Source organism: Mastacembelus armatus, chromosome 5 (genome assembly GCF_900324485.2).
Source record: "Mastacembelus armatus chromosome 5, fMasArm1.2, whole genome shotgun sequence".
NCBI classification, from domain to species: domain Eukaryota; kingdom Metazoa; phylum Chordata; class Actinopteri; order Synbranchiformes; family Mastacembelidae; genus Mastacembelus; species Mastacembelus armatus.
This window is the reverse complement of record NC_046637.1, coordinates 25085123-25104751: the sequence shown is the minus strand read 5'-3', so window position 1 is coordinate 25104751 and position 19629 is coordinate 25085123. Positions and strand designations below refer to the sequence as shown.

Below are 19629 nucleotides of genomic sequence, written 5' to 3'. Positions count from 1 at the left end.
ATCTGAGAAAAACATCTGTAGAATGTGTTGTCTCCACCTCCCTTCCTCTCATCCTTTGTCTGATTAATGTCTTTCCCTCTTGTATCTGACTAAATTACCCTCTTCCTCCTCATCCTCTTGCCATTTTACTTAACAGTCATACTCTCACTGTGCCCCTCAGTCAGTTTCTCTTAGTGCCGTGTCCTTGGCTTCATACTCTACCAAACAAATTAACACCTACGTTAGTCTATTTCCAACACACTACTCAGTACAAATAAATAATTGCATTCCTGATAATGGTCACTGTATTTGGGTCTAGAGCATTTTCCTTTTCTTTATCTGCTCTTTACACACCATGGTGTTCCTCAATCACATTTGGAGGCAATGAGAAAATGGGCTGAAACTCTCACTCACCCCAGTGGTTTCTCCAGTCGACTGGCCGGTGATCCAACAATCTCCCCGAGAGTACAGAACGCCTGACCCAGAAAGTCCTGTAAGGCAGAAAGGAAAGGAGGAAACAAGGTAGAAAGGGAGGGAGAAAGGAGCAAGGGCAAGTTGGTGCATGTGGAGTAGGAAGACGACCAATCAGTGTGAGAGTATGATCATGCTTGAAAACTAACATCAGGGACCAATGGAGCCCATGCACATCAAAAATTTTATGATTTGTTTCTGCCAGTAAAACATGCTCACTCATGTTCCTTCGAATTTAAAGGTCAGAGTTTAAAATTTGCCCTGTGCATCCACAAACTTGAAAAAAAGCAGAGATTTATTTTAGTGGTGTCACAGGACACCATAGGGTATTATGTTTGCAGCCTGAGTTGTATCATAAAGACTTGATGGCTTTCTGTCAGATTGTGTTGTCATTTTCCTCAAAGACACCGTAACTGTGCTCTGCTCTACAAAGTGACACCATATTCAGTTTTGGTCTAAATTATAAAGCAAGTCTGTTGAACTGAACTCAAATTGTGTGGTATGCATGACTTAAGTGGTTCCCAGCTGGTGTAGACATAAGGTCACAGTCCTCATGTCCACCACCTCAATACGTGTTCATTTTACTTTCATCTTTCCATTGCATCTTTTATTGGATTCAGACACCAGTGCTTCTTGCTTCGAAGAAAACACTACGCTACCCTTAACTTAACCCTAACCACACAAACTGCAATGGCTGTTCTAGAAATCTGCAGCATTTCAAAGAAAGGGAGTCTTGTCTTTCTATATGTTTTAAAAGTTGACCAAAATATTTGTGACCCACTCCAAATGGACCCATGTTCGTTTTTTGGACCTCAGCCCACCTGCTGGGAAGCACTGTTTTAATGAAGCGTGGAGGAGAGTGTCAGACAAAGGGGAGAAGATGGAGGGATTTAAAGCACAATGACAAGAAACATGATTTACAGTCGCGTAAGGCAGGTGACATAGTTTCAATTCTAATCATGTGTTTAACCAGACAGTAGTCCCTGAATATCTGCCTCTTTTAAACTGCCATGTGAGGCTCTCAGTTTTTAACAAGATAGACAAAACAATCATACCATGGTTTTTGGTCATTTAAAGTCCTTAACTTTGGCCTGGCCACACAAGACACACTAAATAATTCAACATCAGGATATACTGTGTTTCAGTGAGTCACTGGTCTGTTATGCCCACTGACTGCATACACTGTTGCAAAGAAGAGCCTGGAAAATCTCATTATCTTCACCATGTCATAGAAACATGCTACAGAAACTACTGAAAGACCAAATTGCTGAATATGTCATACTTTCATATTAGAGCTGCTGTGGAGCCCTTTGAGAGCGCAAATATTTTTAGGAACATCTTTTCACTTTGTACACAAAGCTGAAGGTTCTGAATAGTTTCTGAAGCCACTGTCAGCTTGGCTCTTGGTTGTTTCGGTCTGATCAGTGATCCCATTCTTCCTCTTGAGAAAAGGATCAATAATGTGAGACAGCAGCCATGCAGTGTCAGAAGTGAGAGAGATGCTAGGACCTACGTTGAGTTCTGCAGGCTTCCAGAAAGGTTGAGCAGCAGCAGCAACAATAACAACAACAACAATAACAACAGAGCACATCATATACAAGGAACACAACACTAAACCAAATACTGTACCTAGCATTGCTAACATGGCTCAAGATGGCGAAGTGAGAGTGGAGGGACACAACATGCTGTGCCACAAGTTAAAAACCAGTGCACGTGAGGGGTGGAATCAAGGATAGTGATGAAAAATGCTCATCCCTGTTATCCAAATACATCAAATAATCATTGAAATTGATTATTTTATAACAGACTTTTATCAATGCTTTTAGTCAGCATAGTTTCTAGCCTTATGCGTGAAAAACGTGTTTTTCATAGTGGTGAAACAAAATAGTCATGTACAATGACATGTAATACATGTAATACTTTGAATGGAAACTAGCAGTTAAAAGCATTGTGTGTTTCTACATGAATGTACTGTACAATTTACAGTGCTTCTCACTGTAGTGTCACTTATATAATAATAAATGAAAAGACTCAATATAAGATGACATCAAAGATACACTATAGAAATACAATTATATATTTACAGCACAATTACAGCATTAATTACTCAGAGTAAAAGAAAACAAAAGCAAAAACTTCAGATTATAGAGAAGTGTATTTGGATACTTCTATAATAAAAGGGATTGCTTTATTTCATCAATCAACCATGCTGCAGGCAACATTCAGAAACAGAAAATATAAACATTGCCACCAGTGGACCACTGATAAAAAATGTCGGGCCAATCTCAAAACATGTTCAACACCATATTCCATCAAGTATTATTTAGTTTTTTTCATTTTCAGAGCCATTCAAGCCAATAATTCAGATTTTACTCAAGACTGACCTCCATTTATCTGTGGTTCAAGGTTAAAATAAGTTTGTGCACTCACATGTTTGGACAGGTCTGGGCTTTTGGAGTCAACATCATACCTAAAAGGGAAAAAAATGAAAGCAGCAAAGCTTTTTTTTCTACCGTAGACGAAACTCTTATCACAGTGGGGACATTTTGATTGATATACTCTTAGAGAAAAGAGTTAAAACAAAGCCTGGGAATCTGTTATCACTGGGAAATGATATACTTTCTGCACACCACACTTATCTCATTCTGTCTCTCAGATGGTTTTGTTTTTAAGTTTAAAGACATACTCCAGTAACATCTGGGTTACAAAGGAGGGAACAAAGGAGAAGGCTATGAATTAAATTGAAACAGAAGAGCATTACTCAAATAAAATACAGTAATATGTGAGGGAATATTTGCTTTAGCCAAATTTGAACTTTTATTATAAAGAGACAAGTGGACATTGTGAGTAATTAAATTGAAAATGAGCTAAGATAAAAACTGGAGCAGTCCCCTTAGTGGCAGACTGAGAAGGGAAGGGTTCAACAAGACGTTTTCTCTTCCTCCATAATAATGAGCGGGGGACTTTGGTCTGATTTGCATGTGAATATGAAACAATGAAAGTGAAGGAAATGAAACACATGTAAACCTCTGATTACAAGATAGATCCTGTACGCCTAGAGAATAATCAGGCATAATATGACAGCTATGGAGTAATATTCTGAATAGGAATAACATTCGGAAAATGTGAGAAAGTTTTACTGCTAGGCTGCACAGCTTCTTTGTGCTTCTCTTAAGAACTGAAAGGGAAAATCAAATGACACAAATTGTAGCTACTTTTGTATTGTGTTATGGCATAAAGGACATAAAGGTTGTTCATGATAAGGGTCATTGTGCTGAAAGAGGTTTGAGGACAGGTTTGTTTGATTTGTGTGACTTCAAATGGAAGTTTTTCTGCATCCATGAAGGAGCTTAACAAATACAGTTTGAGCTGAGGCAGCACTGCTCAGTGTGTATGTGCAGTTAAGCCTTGAAGCTCATAGCCCATATGACAGAATGGTAATTATAATATATATTTTTACCACTCTTGTGTCACAAAGAGATTCCATCGAATCTGTGAGAAATCACAAATGAATGACAAACGCTCCTTGATTAAAACTGAATTGTTAGAATGAATATGAAAATTGTTACAGGCATGGGGTCAAGTGACTGTTCCCTAGGCCTTGTCTGTTGTAGGAGATGGACATACCAAAATCAGCCCTATAATAAAATATTATAAGTTAAACTGTCAATCATTCTAACTGTGCTTATCGTGAATAAATATAGTCAGAAAATCAACACAGAAGTCAGATTTATGGTTTAATGTTGAAGGGCATTTTTCACTTTCACAAACTTTGCTGGGGTGACTGGAGTGTAAACTTCCTCAAATCAAATAAACAACAGGACAAAGAGCTTCTATCATTACTCTGAACTCTGATACGGACTCTAACTCCCACAGAGAGGATCTAATGTAACACGTAATGCTAGGGCTCTCAATCAGCACAGAAAAATACACTGCAAAGTGAAGCAGGACAGAGGGTGGGAGAGAAGATACAGCAGTGATAATCCAACTTCAAAGGAAATTACTCACAAGTCAAAGCGAAGGTTCTGCTTCTCCTCAAAAAAGTAGTCCAAGATGTACTTTCTAACAAAGTCAGGATTTAGGGTGTTGTCTATCACCTCTGTTCTGCCAAACTGATGGAGAAAAACAGATGGAGTTCAGGAGAGAAAAATGATGGAAGGAGTAAAACAATAAAGCATTGTTTAGAAAAAACAGTTTAGAAGTGGTATGTACTTGCAGCAACATTTCTCCTTTTAATTTCTGCCTCCTTTTTTTGTACACAAATATGTTTAATTTTACAGAAGCCTGATTAATGGAGGTGCTTTCTCATGATACTGCTGTGCAGAGGAAGCACGTTGCATGTCTCCTGGTTCCTTGATCCTCACTCCTCTCCCACATTAATTACAGGAGGGTAATCAACACAATAGAGAGGCTGAGATAAAGGAAGAGATGCAGAAAATGCTTTGAGAGTAAAGGAGCAGGGAGGAACTCTGCTGTAGAGGTTTTTTAAAAAAAAGGAAGAAAAGAAGAGGGAAATGCTGGAGTGGAGGGCTTGGAGAGCAGAGGAGGGGTGAGAGTGGGAGTGGGAAAGTAGTGGGATGGGAGAAGAGAAAAAAGGTAGTGATTAAGGCTTTATAATTAGTGGGATTCTCACTCCCCAAATGCCAAATGCAGGGAAATATGCCAGAAAAAAGCAGGCAAAGACCCAGAAACACCATATGTATATACTGTAGAAAAAGCTGAATAGGAGTTCTTGATATAAGGGAGTAAATACATAAATGTGTTAAATACTTTGGGAGTAATGTTCAATCATATCATCAAAATATGACATTTTCATTCCTAATGAGTTTTTAATTATACAGAAATTTACATTAAACTTTTTTGGAACATATACAAAGAAAATACAATCACATTGTAGCTTATGAGTCTTATTGGAAAATGTACTTAAAATGTCATTGTAGTCAGGGCCTGATGAGGTTGTGATTGTTCAATAGCATGTGTCATTTGACTGTCCCTGATTGGTATATTACACAGTATGTAAACATCTTTCATTCCCAGTTTAAAATATAGGGTTTTGTTATTATTAAAATTGCAGTTTCCTTTTGCAGGTAAAGCTGGTAAAGCTTCTCTAGAGCAGCAGAATACATTATTCATTTGTTCTCATGGGCTGGGTTGTGCAAACCATGGCTAGTAAGCTGATCTTTATGCTTAAAGTCAGTGAAGTGCCTCTTACTAGTTTTCAATGTGTCACTTAATTTGATGCAATCTAATTAAATCAAAGTTTAATTAGGAACAGGAGCATCCAAACACAATGTAAACCAAATTAGGTCTTGAGTTTGATAGAGGAGATACACAAGATGGCGTTTATGTTACAATCCCAATTCCTAAACACATTTTCAGTTCAGGGAGTTCAGTTGCTGTTTTGGTTGGTAATCCTGATGCTTCATATCATGCACAACTGCACAACCACTTGAATTTTATTGGAAGCTGCCAAACTCAATTTCAATCAAGTTCCAAGAAGCCATTGGCTAGTAGGAGTTGATGGTGTTTCTTCATAATGTGGAAGGCAGGTACAGTAAGTGGATGTGTGAGTAAACCTTGCCAATCAATACAGTAAAAACAACAATAAACAACTGCCATAAAACAGTACATTTCTTTGTGTTACAAGTTGCTTAACACCTATTTTTTCATTCCTCATTTTAAGGTTTTCTGTATGTGAACTCATACAAGATCTAAATTTAACACCAGAAAGTAAGAAAAGTAGAAGAAAGGACACTGATGTTGACTCTGTGAACCACCAGACTTTCTAAGTGATCCTGAGGTTTTGATGAGGCTGTGAGCATGTTAGTAAAGAGGCGGGTGATGGCAGAAACAAGCTCTATAATGCGATTTCCCTACTGAGTGGGAGAGACAATATCATGCTGCTGAGTTCATTAGGTAGTGCTGGGCTGCTGGACCTGGCTAATGAGAATCTGGCATAAATTCCCTGACCACAACCTTCAGCATGTGTATGCACACACACACACACACACACACACACACACACACACACACACACACACACACACACACACGCACACAATTCACACACACTTTCATTCCCTGTGGAGATACTGACTTTCTGTACATTAATTTCCTGGAGACGTACTCTAACCTTAACCATAACCACCACAACCCCTACACCTGATCTGAAAACAATTTGTGATCCTAAAAGTAATACATTTCATGGTAAGGACTGGCATGGCTGTAAACAGGTTTTGATCCCCACAAGTAATACCTGACACACACACATATATACATACTTAAGGCAAACGGACCTCACTTACAGTAGAGACAGACAGACAGACAGACAAACAGACAGACAGACAGTATCTAAATGTGAGCATGCCCTTCAAAAACAGACAGAAAGTATCAGTTACACACACTGTAAATATATAAAGTAAAACAAAGGCCTTAGCACAACAGAACATGATGACCTGAGTGTAAGGCTTTCGTATGTGTGTGTGTGTGTGTTTTGGGGTTTTTTTGTCCCACACTATGTTCAGATTTCATTATCTTCTTCCCTGGAGCACAAGCAATCCCACCTGTGAATTTGTGCCCTTGTGAATGTCTTGCAGCTCTCTGACCAACATCGACTTTTCATCCTCCTCATACTGTGTGCAGTAGACAGTAAATGTGAGTAAGTAGGTAAATGATGAGTGTGAATTACTGTGAGACTAGCTTTCTTTTGTCTATTGTGGCTTTGAGTTAAAAGCACTAGGGCGTGTTTAACAATTTCCCAAGACAGAAGCACACAAGGAGTAATATGGGAATGATAGTCAAAGGTGCGTCAGTTGTTGAGGAAGGAGAAAGATCCAACTTGTCAAATTAAAACCATTACTTCCTTGCACAGAGTGTTGCATGACATTATGAAGAAATAATCCAGAAATCTGTTAGAGCTTTGAGCCAGAGTTGTGATTGTGTGAGGAAGGGACTGGTTCATGCATAATACAGCATCCAGTGTAGCGCAGACACACAAGGAGACATACTGCAGTGGCACAGCTACTCATAGTCAAATGGTGTACTAAAACCTACAGCATGTGTGAGATGTCAGAAGCAAATCAGACACTGGAAAAAAGAGGAAAAAGGTCAGCCATGTCATATCTCCATAAAGCCACTGTAAATTATCACCATCCACCCTCTGTCTCCTGCAGCGTCTCTAAAGCAGCACACACATGGTCACAGAAAAGCAGCTTTTCAGACATCTTTGTGTATGTAGTGTGGGACCAAACACATTGTTTATACGCAGAGGGGGCTATAAAATGATTTCTGAACATCACGAGCACTCAGAAAGAATTTTTTATGATCAGAATTGTAAATGTGATCCAGCCCAAAAGCACAGAAGCCCGAGGACGCCTAAAAGCCTTTTGGCAGATGCACCCAGCGAGTGACTTTTATGTGAACGATTGAGGCGTCATCTTGAAACACAGTATCAAATTCTTTTATTTTCTGTGCTGTGTTTCTGAATTTTCTGAACCAGAAAATAAATAGAGATTAAATAACTGTTTTCCTGTACATTGGGAACATAAAAGTCATGAGATAACTGATGACCACAGATTCTAAACCTATCCATGTTATTACTTGAACAATGTAATCAGTTACACAGGAACACAATACTCATTGTAAAAGTAATTACTGTATATTTCTTTACTAATTATTCAGCAGCAGCTGCCTACCCCACACTTGAACTCACCTCAGACCAGTCATCACACTGAACACAGACAGCCATAGTCTTCTAGTCCTTTTAATAATAACTTTTATAACTTAGGAAGATTACAGATTTTTTTTACTGTGGATTCCACCTGGTTTAATTAGGGCTTCTTCTTTTACTATGTAGGTGGTAAAACTTCAGAGGTATATTAATGAGAGGAGAACAGTCAGGGAGTGTGCTTGCTTTTCCCTGTAATTTGTTTTCTTCCGTTATATATATTGTAATTACTCACATTATTATACCACAATTGGCGAACTTGTTTAAGGGTAAAGTGCTTTTGTGATAGTGGTCTCAGTACAGTTGTATTTAGTCAATAGTCCTTTAAATGTTATGTCACATTGTTCAGCTATCAGCAAATAAGACAGGCTGGTTTTCTATGCTGCACCTGAGTTTCAGAGATCCTAAACTCCTTCAGTCAGCCCAAGCATAAAATCATCCATCCAATCTAGGGCAAAGCACTTCACTGTAGTGGAAATTGAATGTACACAGTGATGGAGGCAAAGGTCCACGTAATCTCACATAGTGATGCTGACATTCTTCATCTAATCAAAACCTTTATAGAGAGCACCGACTGCATTAACATAACAGACTTGCACTACTCATACTGGAGGAGGTGGAAATAAACATCAAATGTGACCTAAGCCTGACCGGCGTGCTAGAGGGGGTCCTGTCAAGAAATGTTACCAACAGGTTCCTGGTGAGTCACCTGTTTGGATTTGTGTGTTCAGTCTCGCTCACACTGCGTCACCTGGAGCCGCATCAACACCCACCACTTCTTAACAACATCATTATGGTTGTGATGGTTCATCTCCGCAAGGAGCGCACTGATTTAAATGTTTCTATTTTTGAGATAAAATCAGTGAACATGACTAACATATCACTTAGGTTGAAAGTAAAGCAAAGTGAATGCTCATTATATTAATTATGTCTCATGTACTTAATTGGATTAACAACCTGTCTTACAATGAGCCTCTGTCAAACTAGAAAGACAAAGTGCCTTTTGTGAGAAGTGTCAAATTGAGTTTTATAATGGAACATCTTTACATACGTGTACGTGCATTAAGCATATGCATATATGCAGGCATTTTCTCACAAGCACACACAGAGCAGAGTCTCCCACAGTCCTTCAGCAACATTTGAATCAAAGCCCACACAACCATCTGTTATGAGTAGGTAAAGATACAAGCAGCAGATGAGGGTCATCTGGCTGTACAAATACAAAATAATTTCAGAAAATGTTGATCTGTCATACATCCGTGATGGATCGGTCTGTATATATATTTACACTGTGAGGATGAGTAATGTTGTACAGTCTGTCGTGGGAACTCTCTATCAAACCTAATTGTTGAAATGCAAATAGATAAACTTCAAACAGCAGTTTGGATTATTCACAAATACAAAAACAGTCACACAGGCACAAGCATTAGAAACATAAAGAAAGTTGCACAAAAACCACAAAGCACAAACAAGTAAAAAATCATATTGTTGGTATTTATCATGATCCAGCCTCAGTGAGTGAGAAATGTTCATGATCATTTGTTGTGATAAATGACTTGGTAGGCAATGCAGGTAAGAGTCAAAGGGAGCCAATGCACTGTCATTAACCCATTTTACACTGAATTTGTAATGAAGTCAAGTATCAGATGTCGTAGTATCACACGTTGCTCTTCATGTTTGCTGCTTGAAATGACTTCACTTCTGCATAGTTTTTACTTAACCTACTTCCACATGTAGACTTGATCCAGTGTTCTTCTTATGCTGTTTGGTGTTATCCTAAAAGATCTGTCCCCATTTTTGTTCTACTATTTTATCTATGGATAAATTCCATAAAAAGACCAACACCAACAATACTTCAGTTTTCTGACTGTTATTATGGCCCTTAGCCCCAAGCATATTGGTTCATAGTAAAAAAGTAAATCTTTCACGGGACATTAATGGGAAGAAAAGGGATATTGATTTAATCTTTAGTAGTAAGTTTTTTTAGTGCTTCAAATCCATTTTCAGATGATTTATTGATTGGTATCATGTAATGGTTTTATTACCTGCAGAACAATAATTTAATGGATGAACAAATAGAATGGTCAGATGAATAACTGACTGTAATGGTGAATAGATTTCATAACTAAACAAGGCACAGTCAGAGCTAGCTCAATGCCCCCAGTGTGCTATTTAGTCCCCAAAATGTCAAAATATTGATCATTAAATTGTGGGGGTTTTCTTTGTTGTTGGAAGCCTCCAATTAGAGAATATTTCCTTGGCATTCTTAGACAACTGATGGCTGAAGAGCCTTAATGAAGTGTTCAGGCTCATAGTCAAACAAAAAAGATGAAGAACAAAAAATGAGAAACACAGTGGGTACAGAAAGAACTTAATTGGACATAAGTCATTTTAATATGTGTGTGCATACTCACCTCTCTCCACTGCTTAGTTTCCACACCTTGTGTATACAGCACGCATACTGTGAAAAAGTATCGGACAGGGACAGAAAGAGATGCAGTATTGCAAAATAAAGAAAGAAATAAAATAGAGTCAGAGAGACACAATCAGAGAAATGCAGGGAGATTCCAAATGGGAAATCAATGTGAGGGTTTTAGCTCCAGTACAGTGAACAAACAGCATTGGCACTCTGAGCAAAACAAGTTTGCAAATCACAGGGCAGCATACCCACAAACACAGACAAATCCACACATACCAGGAGACAAGGAGAAAATCAAAAACTGAGCAGGGCAAAAGCAGTAATTTAAAAAAAGTGAAGTATCAGATCAGAACTGAACACAAGCACACATACAGTTTGTGCAACATACTCACATGGATCAGACTTGGAGAATGTGTCTTTATCGAGCAGATTTCTGGAAAATAAAAAGAAGGAGAACAGTGACAAAGTGCTAGGGTTTATTTGTATTTAGTATTATTCAGTATGCTTTGACTTACATCCAGTATCTTTTCTGTTTTTAAAACACAATAATTAGGGCTGCACCTTTCGACCTTTTTGGAGTCAAGTATTTTACCAAATATTTCAGAGATTACTCGAGTAATCGGACAAAACTGACTTTTGCATTTTTAAACAATAAAACTATTGTGTAAACGACGTTACCTTAAAATGACGTTACCTTGTGTCGGCTCCGGTAGGTGAGCCGGTCTGGTTCGCAACCGATGTTGTGTTCAGATGTTGAAGCATTGACAAAGTGCCATTGTGGTTCGCCAGTTCTACTTTACAACACACACATTGCATCTTTTTTAAGTTTCAAATGATCCCAAACTCTGGACATTCTCTGCCTTTTACGGGCAGTGCCAACTTTTGATGCGTTGTGCGACAGTGATTACGGTCCGTGTGGAACAATGCGCTCTAGGCGGAGCAGGTCCGATAACGCATGTTATAGTAATTAAACGACGATTTTTTGTAATCGAATTGATCAATTTACTCGAGTATTTGGTGCAGCCCTAACAATGATTAATTGCATAAGACGAGGGATTAAGCACTTCAATGACCTTTAGTAACATTTCATTAACCACCCTGTATGCCCACAATCGTTCTGTCTGGTTTCAGCTCTGCTCAGGTTAAAGGCAGTTCTTCTAAGTTCTTCATTTTAAGACTAAATATCCCCTTTTCACGTTGTCTGGAACAGCACACAAAGGCTTTTCCTGAGCTGATGCCCAGATCAGCAGCCAACATAATTTGTCTGTACTTTGCAAAATCATCACAAATCACTGATATATTCTATCATTTTAGAAAAGCATCAGAATTGCACTGCTCAGCTGGCTGGAGGGGCGTGTCTGTGTTGATCTGACAGCAGTTGGCAGGCTACCAGATCGCTGGTGCCCAGAGAGAGTAAACAGCCTATAAGCTACAAGTAAATAAGCAGTGTTTTGTTTGTGGTACTGAAGTGTAAGGACCACATCCAGACACTCGCAGGTATGTTTACATGCTGTTTAATATGCTCCAACTGAGCAGCTAATTAGGGATCTTGCTTGTTGAATCACAGGGGGGTTACCAGACTCCATGTCTGGAGGAATGATTAAGGTGTGATTTGTCAAGTGATTAAGGTGTCATCTGTCCTGTCCTAACAGCCAACAGGAGAGTGTGGCGACGTCAGTTAGAGACAGTCCTCAGGTCCATTCAGCTAAGATGCATGTCATGGGTGTGGAAGGCCTTCAAAACAAAGTTCATCAAAGAAACTGGACCTGTGAGATTGTTATCCTTGTTTTCTTCTAACAGGTTCTGTTCGGCCACACAGGTGTTTAGGCTAACAGCTATTTGAACTTAGATACACTGACATAAATGGATGGCTGTGCTGCACATTTCTTCTACTGTCTGCCTGAATCACCTTCACCTTCCTGTTGTCTCTGGACACCAGCAGCTCACCCATGAATGCACCACAAACAGTGTCACCCGGAACTAGCTAATATAAGCTCAGGGTTTTTTGTGGGGTTGCTGCTTTCTGCATCATACATTATGTTATTACATGACTAAAACATTGACGGACTAAACTCTAGGGTTTAACAGAATAACCTATATATACAGTAGTCAAACAAAAATTTGGATGCAAAGGAAGCTCAGTGAGTCATGTGATTCTAGTTTTAATCAGTGAGTTTTCATACTGCTTAAAAATAGTTTTACTTCTTGACTTTACTGATCAACTTCTGTATGTCTGGAAACGAATAGAGCACCTAAACATGAAACCAGAGCCTTAGTGTCTAAGTGCACCGTTCAGTTATTTTTACATTCACAGTCTGATTTCTGCAATGTGCACAAACATGCTCATTTATACACTCACTACAAGATTGTCTGCCTTCCAGACATATCAGGACAGACAATGGCCCGGTTAGGTTTCTCATACAATGGCAGCCTGATTACCTGATGTCAGTATGTTTGCTGAGCGCTTCTGTCTTTCTCTGCCCTCCAAACACACACCACTCCTCAGTCTTTGTAATGACATACAATCTTCAGCCTCATACTTTTCAAATAAAGCAGGATAACAGCCGCAGGATAATAAGCCATTGTGTATTAGATTTGTTTATTTTGTTCATTGTAATTAGTATTTCTACTCCCAGGATAATGGTTTTTATTAGCAACTGTTAAAGTTAGAGACAGTAGTGATAATTTCAGTCCGTAAGATATTGAACCCTCTGATCCTGAATGCCAGCAGCTTTCATTTACACTGAGGCTGGTGGCCGAAAATTACAGAAAAATTGCAGAAAAAGAAAAGCAAAAAGGTCACGGTCAGGTTTCTGTATTAAACTGTGCTCCTCCACCTGTCCAACTCCACCCTGATGTCTCTGTCACCTAAATTGTGAAATTTTATCTTTTGTGAAATGATTTTCTAGATCTGTATATGTGAGTCATACAGTATAATAACCAAATTCTAATAAACAATAATAATAATTCCAATAAATAAATCAAATTCTGTTCTGTACAAATGATATTTGAAAATGTGTACATGAATCTGTGTTACTATGTTAGCTTACAATGCTTAATTTGAAATTCTACAGATGGTGGCCAAATGCTTAATACTGACTTTTATGTTGGGAAAGGAATGTGATGTTTTGCTCCACAGAACTAAGTATTTGGGAATTCATAATCTCTTGAATGAATAGCAACCTTCCCTGAAGTTTTCTTATTGACTTTTTGCTTTTTGAACTTTATTTTAGAGACCAGTATTGTCCTTCACTGCACCAATTGTAATCCGAAGATTTGTGGTCTCAAAGAGTATTTTATCTGAGATAAGAGTGACAGGCAGGAGTCTTTTATCTGAGACTTTTCTCTTTTGTACACTGGGGCCTTTCTGTGTGGAGTTTGTACCCATAGGTGTGAATATCAGTGTGAGTGCTCATCTGTTTGGGTGCGACATGGTGTTCACTGTGTCACACCCAAGTAAGCTTGGCTCAACTCCTCTGACCCTGCATAGCAATACTAAGTGGTAGATAATGGGCAGGTGAAAAAAACAAAGAAATGCAACACACAGCTTTGCATTTCCCTTAGTATTTGCATGTGTGATCAGACTATTGCTCTATGACTAAATCTTAAACTAGACAAACCTACTAATTAAAAGTTGCAAATTGTAAAAAGGAGTCAATAATCTTCATCTAAAAGAGCGAATCTTGTAGAGTCTGCTGTAGTTGACAATGCCAATAAAGTCAAACCACATCTGAGTGCAAGAAAAGTGACCATGTATATATTACAAGAAATGGATACAGTGTTCCCAGAAGGCTCCCATTGGTTCACTGAAAATTGAATAGGCTGAAATAGGTTTTCAGTCTCAGATTCCTGGCTCACCGGACACTTAATGACATTTTTTCTTTGGCTTTGTGTGGCCAGCTGTCGTCACACATGAAAACAGAGATTGATGATGAACTTCCTCCTTCCTGCTTTTCTCACTCTGTTTCTTTGCAAGTCTCTGAACCTTAGAGTATCTTATTGCATTTTTCAAATAAATCTTTCTCCCTGAACTTACTCTCTTAACCTTCGCCTCTGTTTTCATTGTTAGTTTTACACTTCCATCATGCTGGCTTGACCTTTTCAATGCCCGCCAGAGGCTACGGTGTACTGTACCCAACACTATTATCCTACGTGTCTTCTTTTGATTTCTCGGTCGCTACACTGACACAAGAGCCTTCATGCAATATCCTGAAGTCTAGTGGCTCCTGTGGTTCTTGTTTTTCTTTTTCTACAGTTTTATATGTCATAAATTTCCTATTGTGTCTTTATCAGCCTCAAACTATATGTTATTTCTCCTGTCTCCCTTTATAGCTTTTAAGTTGAGAAGACAATTACTGAAAAAAATTAAATCCTGAAATCATACATTTTTTAATCCAGTGTTAGAAAAGACAATACGTGGTGATGTACTGGGATTTTAAATAAGTTTGTGATTAAAGTATTGCAGCATTTAAAATATTAGCAGCTGAGTCAAAGGTTCCAGGCAAAAGTGTATTTCACTACAGTTTAACTGATAAGAAAAATTGATTCAGCACTTCGAAAGTCAGATAATTAAATTAGCAAATCTGAGCACACACTACACCAACTTTAAAAGCAATTCATCCTAATCATAGTAAAATATTGTAGTACTATAACTCCAACAGCAAGAAAATTAATATTTAAAAAAACTTGCTATTTTCAGTTTATCATGCTTGCACACAAAAATGTCTCAGTAATTTATTGCTTCTAATAAATGGATGCTTTGTTCAGTTTCATTTATTCAGCTCTTATCCAAATACATATTCTGATTAATTTGGACCCTTTCCATCTACCAAACCACCCTAACAGCCCTCACATGGTACATTAGCACACAATGTGATACAGCAAACCCTATTTGTTCTGCTCAGCTCTTATTGCTTGAATGTGAGTCCTCAAGTAAATAACTTTGGTAACATTACAATTTATAAAGTTGAGTCAAAAGTTGGTAAAACATGAATCGAGATGCAACTTCCCTAAATAAAAGTTGGCCAATTTGCACTGAGAAAAAGAACAGACTGCCCATGTTCCTGCTACAGTACCTCCCAGCTTATGACTGGCTCAAGAGTCATTTCTGTGGTTTCTACATTTGTGAGTGAACTGATGGAAAAACCAGCACATCAGAAAGATTTTCTAAAATAAATCAGTGAACATGGAGGGTTATTTTTTCCTTTATAAACAGTTAATTACTGTAAAGTGGTGGAGACATTGGGTATTTCTATCACTTCATCTAAAAATTATACTGTACAAGTATCACAGTTAAAATAGTGTGGGAGTCTATGTGACGTTTCATTTGTTCTATTTTTATATTTAGAGCTGTTTGCTCTGGGAAGTGTTTAAATCTCTGTAGCCTATTGTGACAAAAAAAAAAACTAGAGACTATAAAGGTTGATAGCGAGAGCTTTTACATTTTTTTACTTTTTCTTGTGAGAATAATCACATATGTGGTGAATGTCAAAGAAAATTTTACACTATAGGAGCCTATCACAAAACCACCCACCCACCAGTATACATCTCTGTTAGAGAAGGAGATTAAGGATTTGCCTTGGATTTTCTCCATCGTAAAATCTGATGTTCTGTGCTATATTTGACATAATAAGGAAGCTTGGTGTTCCTTTAAAAAATGACAGTTTGTGGCAATGATGACAGCGTTGCTGCTTCCTTCATAAGAATTTGTACAAGCATAACTAAAAAAGCCAATGGATGTTAATAGATTTTATAAGTTCTAGATAATACTCTCACATTACATCTGTAAAAGCCAGTATCATGTAAATCATTGAATTTTAGAGTGATGACTTCATAAAAGATTAGGGTTAGATATGGTGGTTAGAGTCTACAGGAAGTTAATGCAAGTCTATGAGGATTGAAAATCAATGTGTTTGTGTGTGTGTGTGCTACATGTGTGAATGTAAGGACATTATCACTCATCCATGCAAACATCCAACAAATTATATTAGTATTCACTCCCTTTCTTGCTCTCTTTCCTAATTTAGTTCATGTTTTCCTGCACACTGGTCCAGAGTGAATCAGCCCATATATCATCCGCTGCTGCCTCCTCTGTGTCATTTCCACCTCCTGTTTATCTGTCGGCTGTGTGTTATCTCTCTAATGGTCTCTCTATTATCTCTTATGTTAAACGTAGCTTCAAATTACTTTCATCCCTGTTCCACTGCTCCTTTATTTTTCCATTCACTTAGTCAAATCAAGTATTTTTAGATGTAACCAGAACTTGGTTTTAAATCACTCTATCTCAGTTAAAAGGTACATGCCAGCTTGAACAGGTCCAAATCACAAACAATGAAAATTTTGTAAAAGCAAATGAAAAGCCATTTATCTTTCTATCACGATGCACTATTAAAGCAAATACTAAACACTTACTGTAGGATTAATACATTGATGTAAAGATTTTCTGTACATAGCCACCATGTTTCACGTAAAGGTAATGTTGATGTAATGGTGGTTGATCACTCTGGGTAATTGTTTTTCAGGCCAGCAGACCCACTTTAAATGTTATCACAGTGTCATGGAAGTAATCGGTTGTTATCAGGACCATAGATATTGACTAGTAGAGCCTAGTACAGCCTTTTTCCGTCTGAAGCAGAAGGGGTGCTGGGCCACCCCGGGAGTGGTGGTGTCATTGTTTCAGAAAGCTATTTGGTAATAAGGATGTTGAAGGTGATCAATGAGCATGTGATTTCATCTTGTGGCAATTAATGTGATTCTTATATAATGTCTTGGTAAATGTGGTGCATTGACATTTCATGTTATTGACATTATGGATTGTTTCAAAAATAATGGCCACCACAGTGTTTCCCATTATCAAAGAAAAGCTCAAATGAAAAAGCTAACAGTAAACACTGCACTTCTACTCATTTAATGTGAAGGATTCATTTTCAACAGCCACTGAATAATTAAGAGCATGTGGTGCCATTCAATTATTAACATCTACTACTTTTGCAATATAGTATATTTTTAAAAGCTGCCCTCTAGTCATCAGACAAAACTAATTAAATTTCAACTCACTTAATTGGAAGTAGTTGATAGTTGCTGATGATAATTGTCTTTCAGTTTCATATGATATAAACATAAAACTGAGGACAGAATAATTGCCATGGAGGATAACGCAAGTTGATATTCAATTCAATTCAATTCAATTTTATTTGTATAGCGCCAAATCACAATACAAATCATCTCAAGGCACTTTACAAAAACTAAAACTAAAAACCCAACAATTCCCTTATGAGCAAGCACTTGGCGACAGTGGAGAGGAAAAAACTATACTACTATATATGAGGATAACCAGAGTAAATTTAGACTTTCTTCACTGTCTAAAGATAAAAACATCGAGCTGTATCTGTTGATTTACAACTTGTTTCTAAAGGAGCCTTTAAGTTATATCTGTGGCCTCGCCTTTATTAAATTACCCTCAGCTGCCGTGGAGGAGCAGCCATTTGTAAAGCCTGAAACAAACAAAAAATACACATTAGTGTTGCTACTGACAGAGAGATTTTAAAGATAGTCAGAGTGTGTCTCAGTATGATTCTAATAAGAAATCCTTGCCACAACCAATACCTTTAAATAAAACATGTTCATTGCAAGCAATGCTGCATTAACTAAATCTTCTAACACCCAACCTGCAGGAGTTGAAGTGTGTTCAAAACGAGGTCTGCTGAAACAAGACCTCATCAAAGCAATTCTTTCATTATCCTGTGTCAAGTGCATCCCACACAGCACATGCCCTCCTACACACCAGCCCCAAGTCAACATTTCTGTCCTAAATGTGGAAATAAACCAACCCCCAAAATTTCATCAAATGAGGTGCTCGTCCACAACAATACTATACACAGCCAGGTCAAAACCACAGAGCTTTATTCCACGGGTATGTAGAAGTTCAAAGACTCCAGTCTGTCAGATGGGCAAAAGAAAAGTTAATCCTATGTTAAAAGTCTCCAATCAGCAGGCAAATTGTCTGAAAGAGATTATGTCTGTAAAATCATTGTAGACTATGGTAATTATATAACTTCTGCTGAATGTGGTATGAGTCTAATCATTTTTTGCAGAGCAAAGAAACAGAAAGAAAAAATAAAAAAAATATGCACGGACGCATTAAAAATGTTTGAGAAATTGAACAAAATGCTGCAACATTTTACCAGGATGATGAAAACGGACTTTTTTCTTTAGATGCAAGTTAGTTTTAAATATGCCTTTAAGGACAAGAATACTTCATCACCAGGGCATCATTAACTACTGCTATGACATAAAATATTTAAAAAGAGTCCCTGAATTTGCATTAGGTGTTACATAATCCATTGCAAAGGGATTGGCAGTACCAAAGGGGTTTCAATCCAACTTCCTGAAACACAACTTCCCTTATGTAAATGAGGCTATGAAAAGATCTGAGATGCATGGAGGTAGTGAGGACAAGATTTGAGTATATATGTTTCTGCACACAAGGGATCGGTGAAATCAAGAGAGAAGGAATGTAAGAGAAAATCAAATGTAAGACAAGGAGAGGAAAAAATATGGGTCAGAGAATGTGTGAGAGGGAGTTGCAAAGAGAGAGGGTGAGGGAGAAACATGAGGTCCTCAGAGATTAGATCAGAAATAGACTCAATATAACGGAGATCCTCCTGCACAGGGAGAAGAAACAAGCCCCTGTTTGACAGACACACAGACATAGCTGGCTTTATTTACAGAGATCTGACAGCAACCACAATAATTAGGCAGCTCCTTTCCTCTAACCTGCAGGATATTCCTCTGCACTTCAACTCTAACTGCTCTGACTGCAGGCTGGGAAAAGGATGATAAATATCTAGGGATGAATGGTTCTTTTTGAAGAAGCGTTTCAAGTCATGCAAATTGAGCTGATGAGATTTTTGACTTGGAATAGAGCACAAGTCAGCATAAATAGGCTGCCATGGGCTAATAAGAAAAGCTTTGGGAGCTTAGCTGAAGACTTGCTAATAGTGTTACCTGTAAACTCATTCCAGAGGATGTATTC

General features: G+C 38.0%; 1 protein-coding gene across 4 annotated transcripts in view; it reads right to left on the bottom strand.

Moving 5' to 3' along the window:
- The window catches only part of cpne5b (copine Vb), a 108229-nt gene that overhangs the window by 64432 nt on the left and 24168 nt on the right, over positions 1 to 19629 (bottom strand). For 2 of the 4 annotated variants that reach the window (XM_026306806.1, XM_026306804.1), the window contains 5 exons: positions 10988 to 11028; positions 10591 to 10637; positions 4459 to 4562; positions 2881 to 2920; positions 394 to 470 (listed from right to left, as the gene is read on the bottom strand). In XM_026306806.1, coding sequence (XP_026162591.1) covers positions 394 to 470; positions 2881 to 2920; positions 4459 to 4562; positions 10591 to 10637; positions 10988 to 11028 — 309 coding nt within the window. Of the gene's footprint in view, positions 1 to 393; positions 471 to 1963; positions 1979 to 2874; positions 2921 to 4458; positions 4563 to 10590; positions 10638 to 10987; positions 11029 to 19629 lie in introns of all 4 variants that reach the window. The other 2 variants (XM_026306805.1, XM_026306807.1) reach the window with 2 other exon arrangements.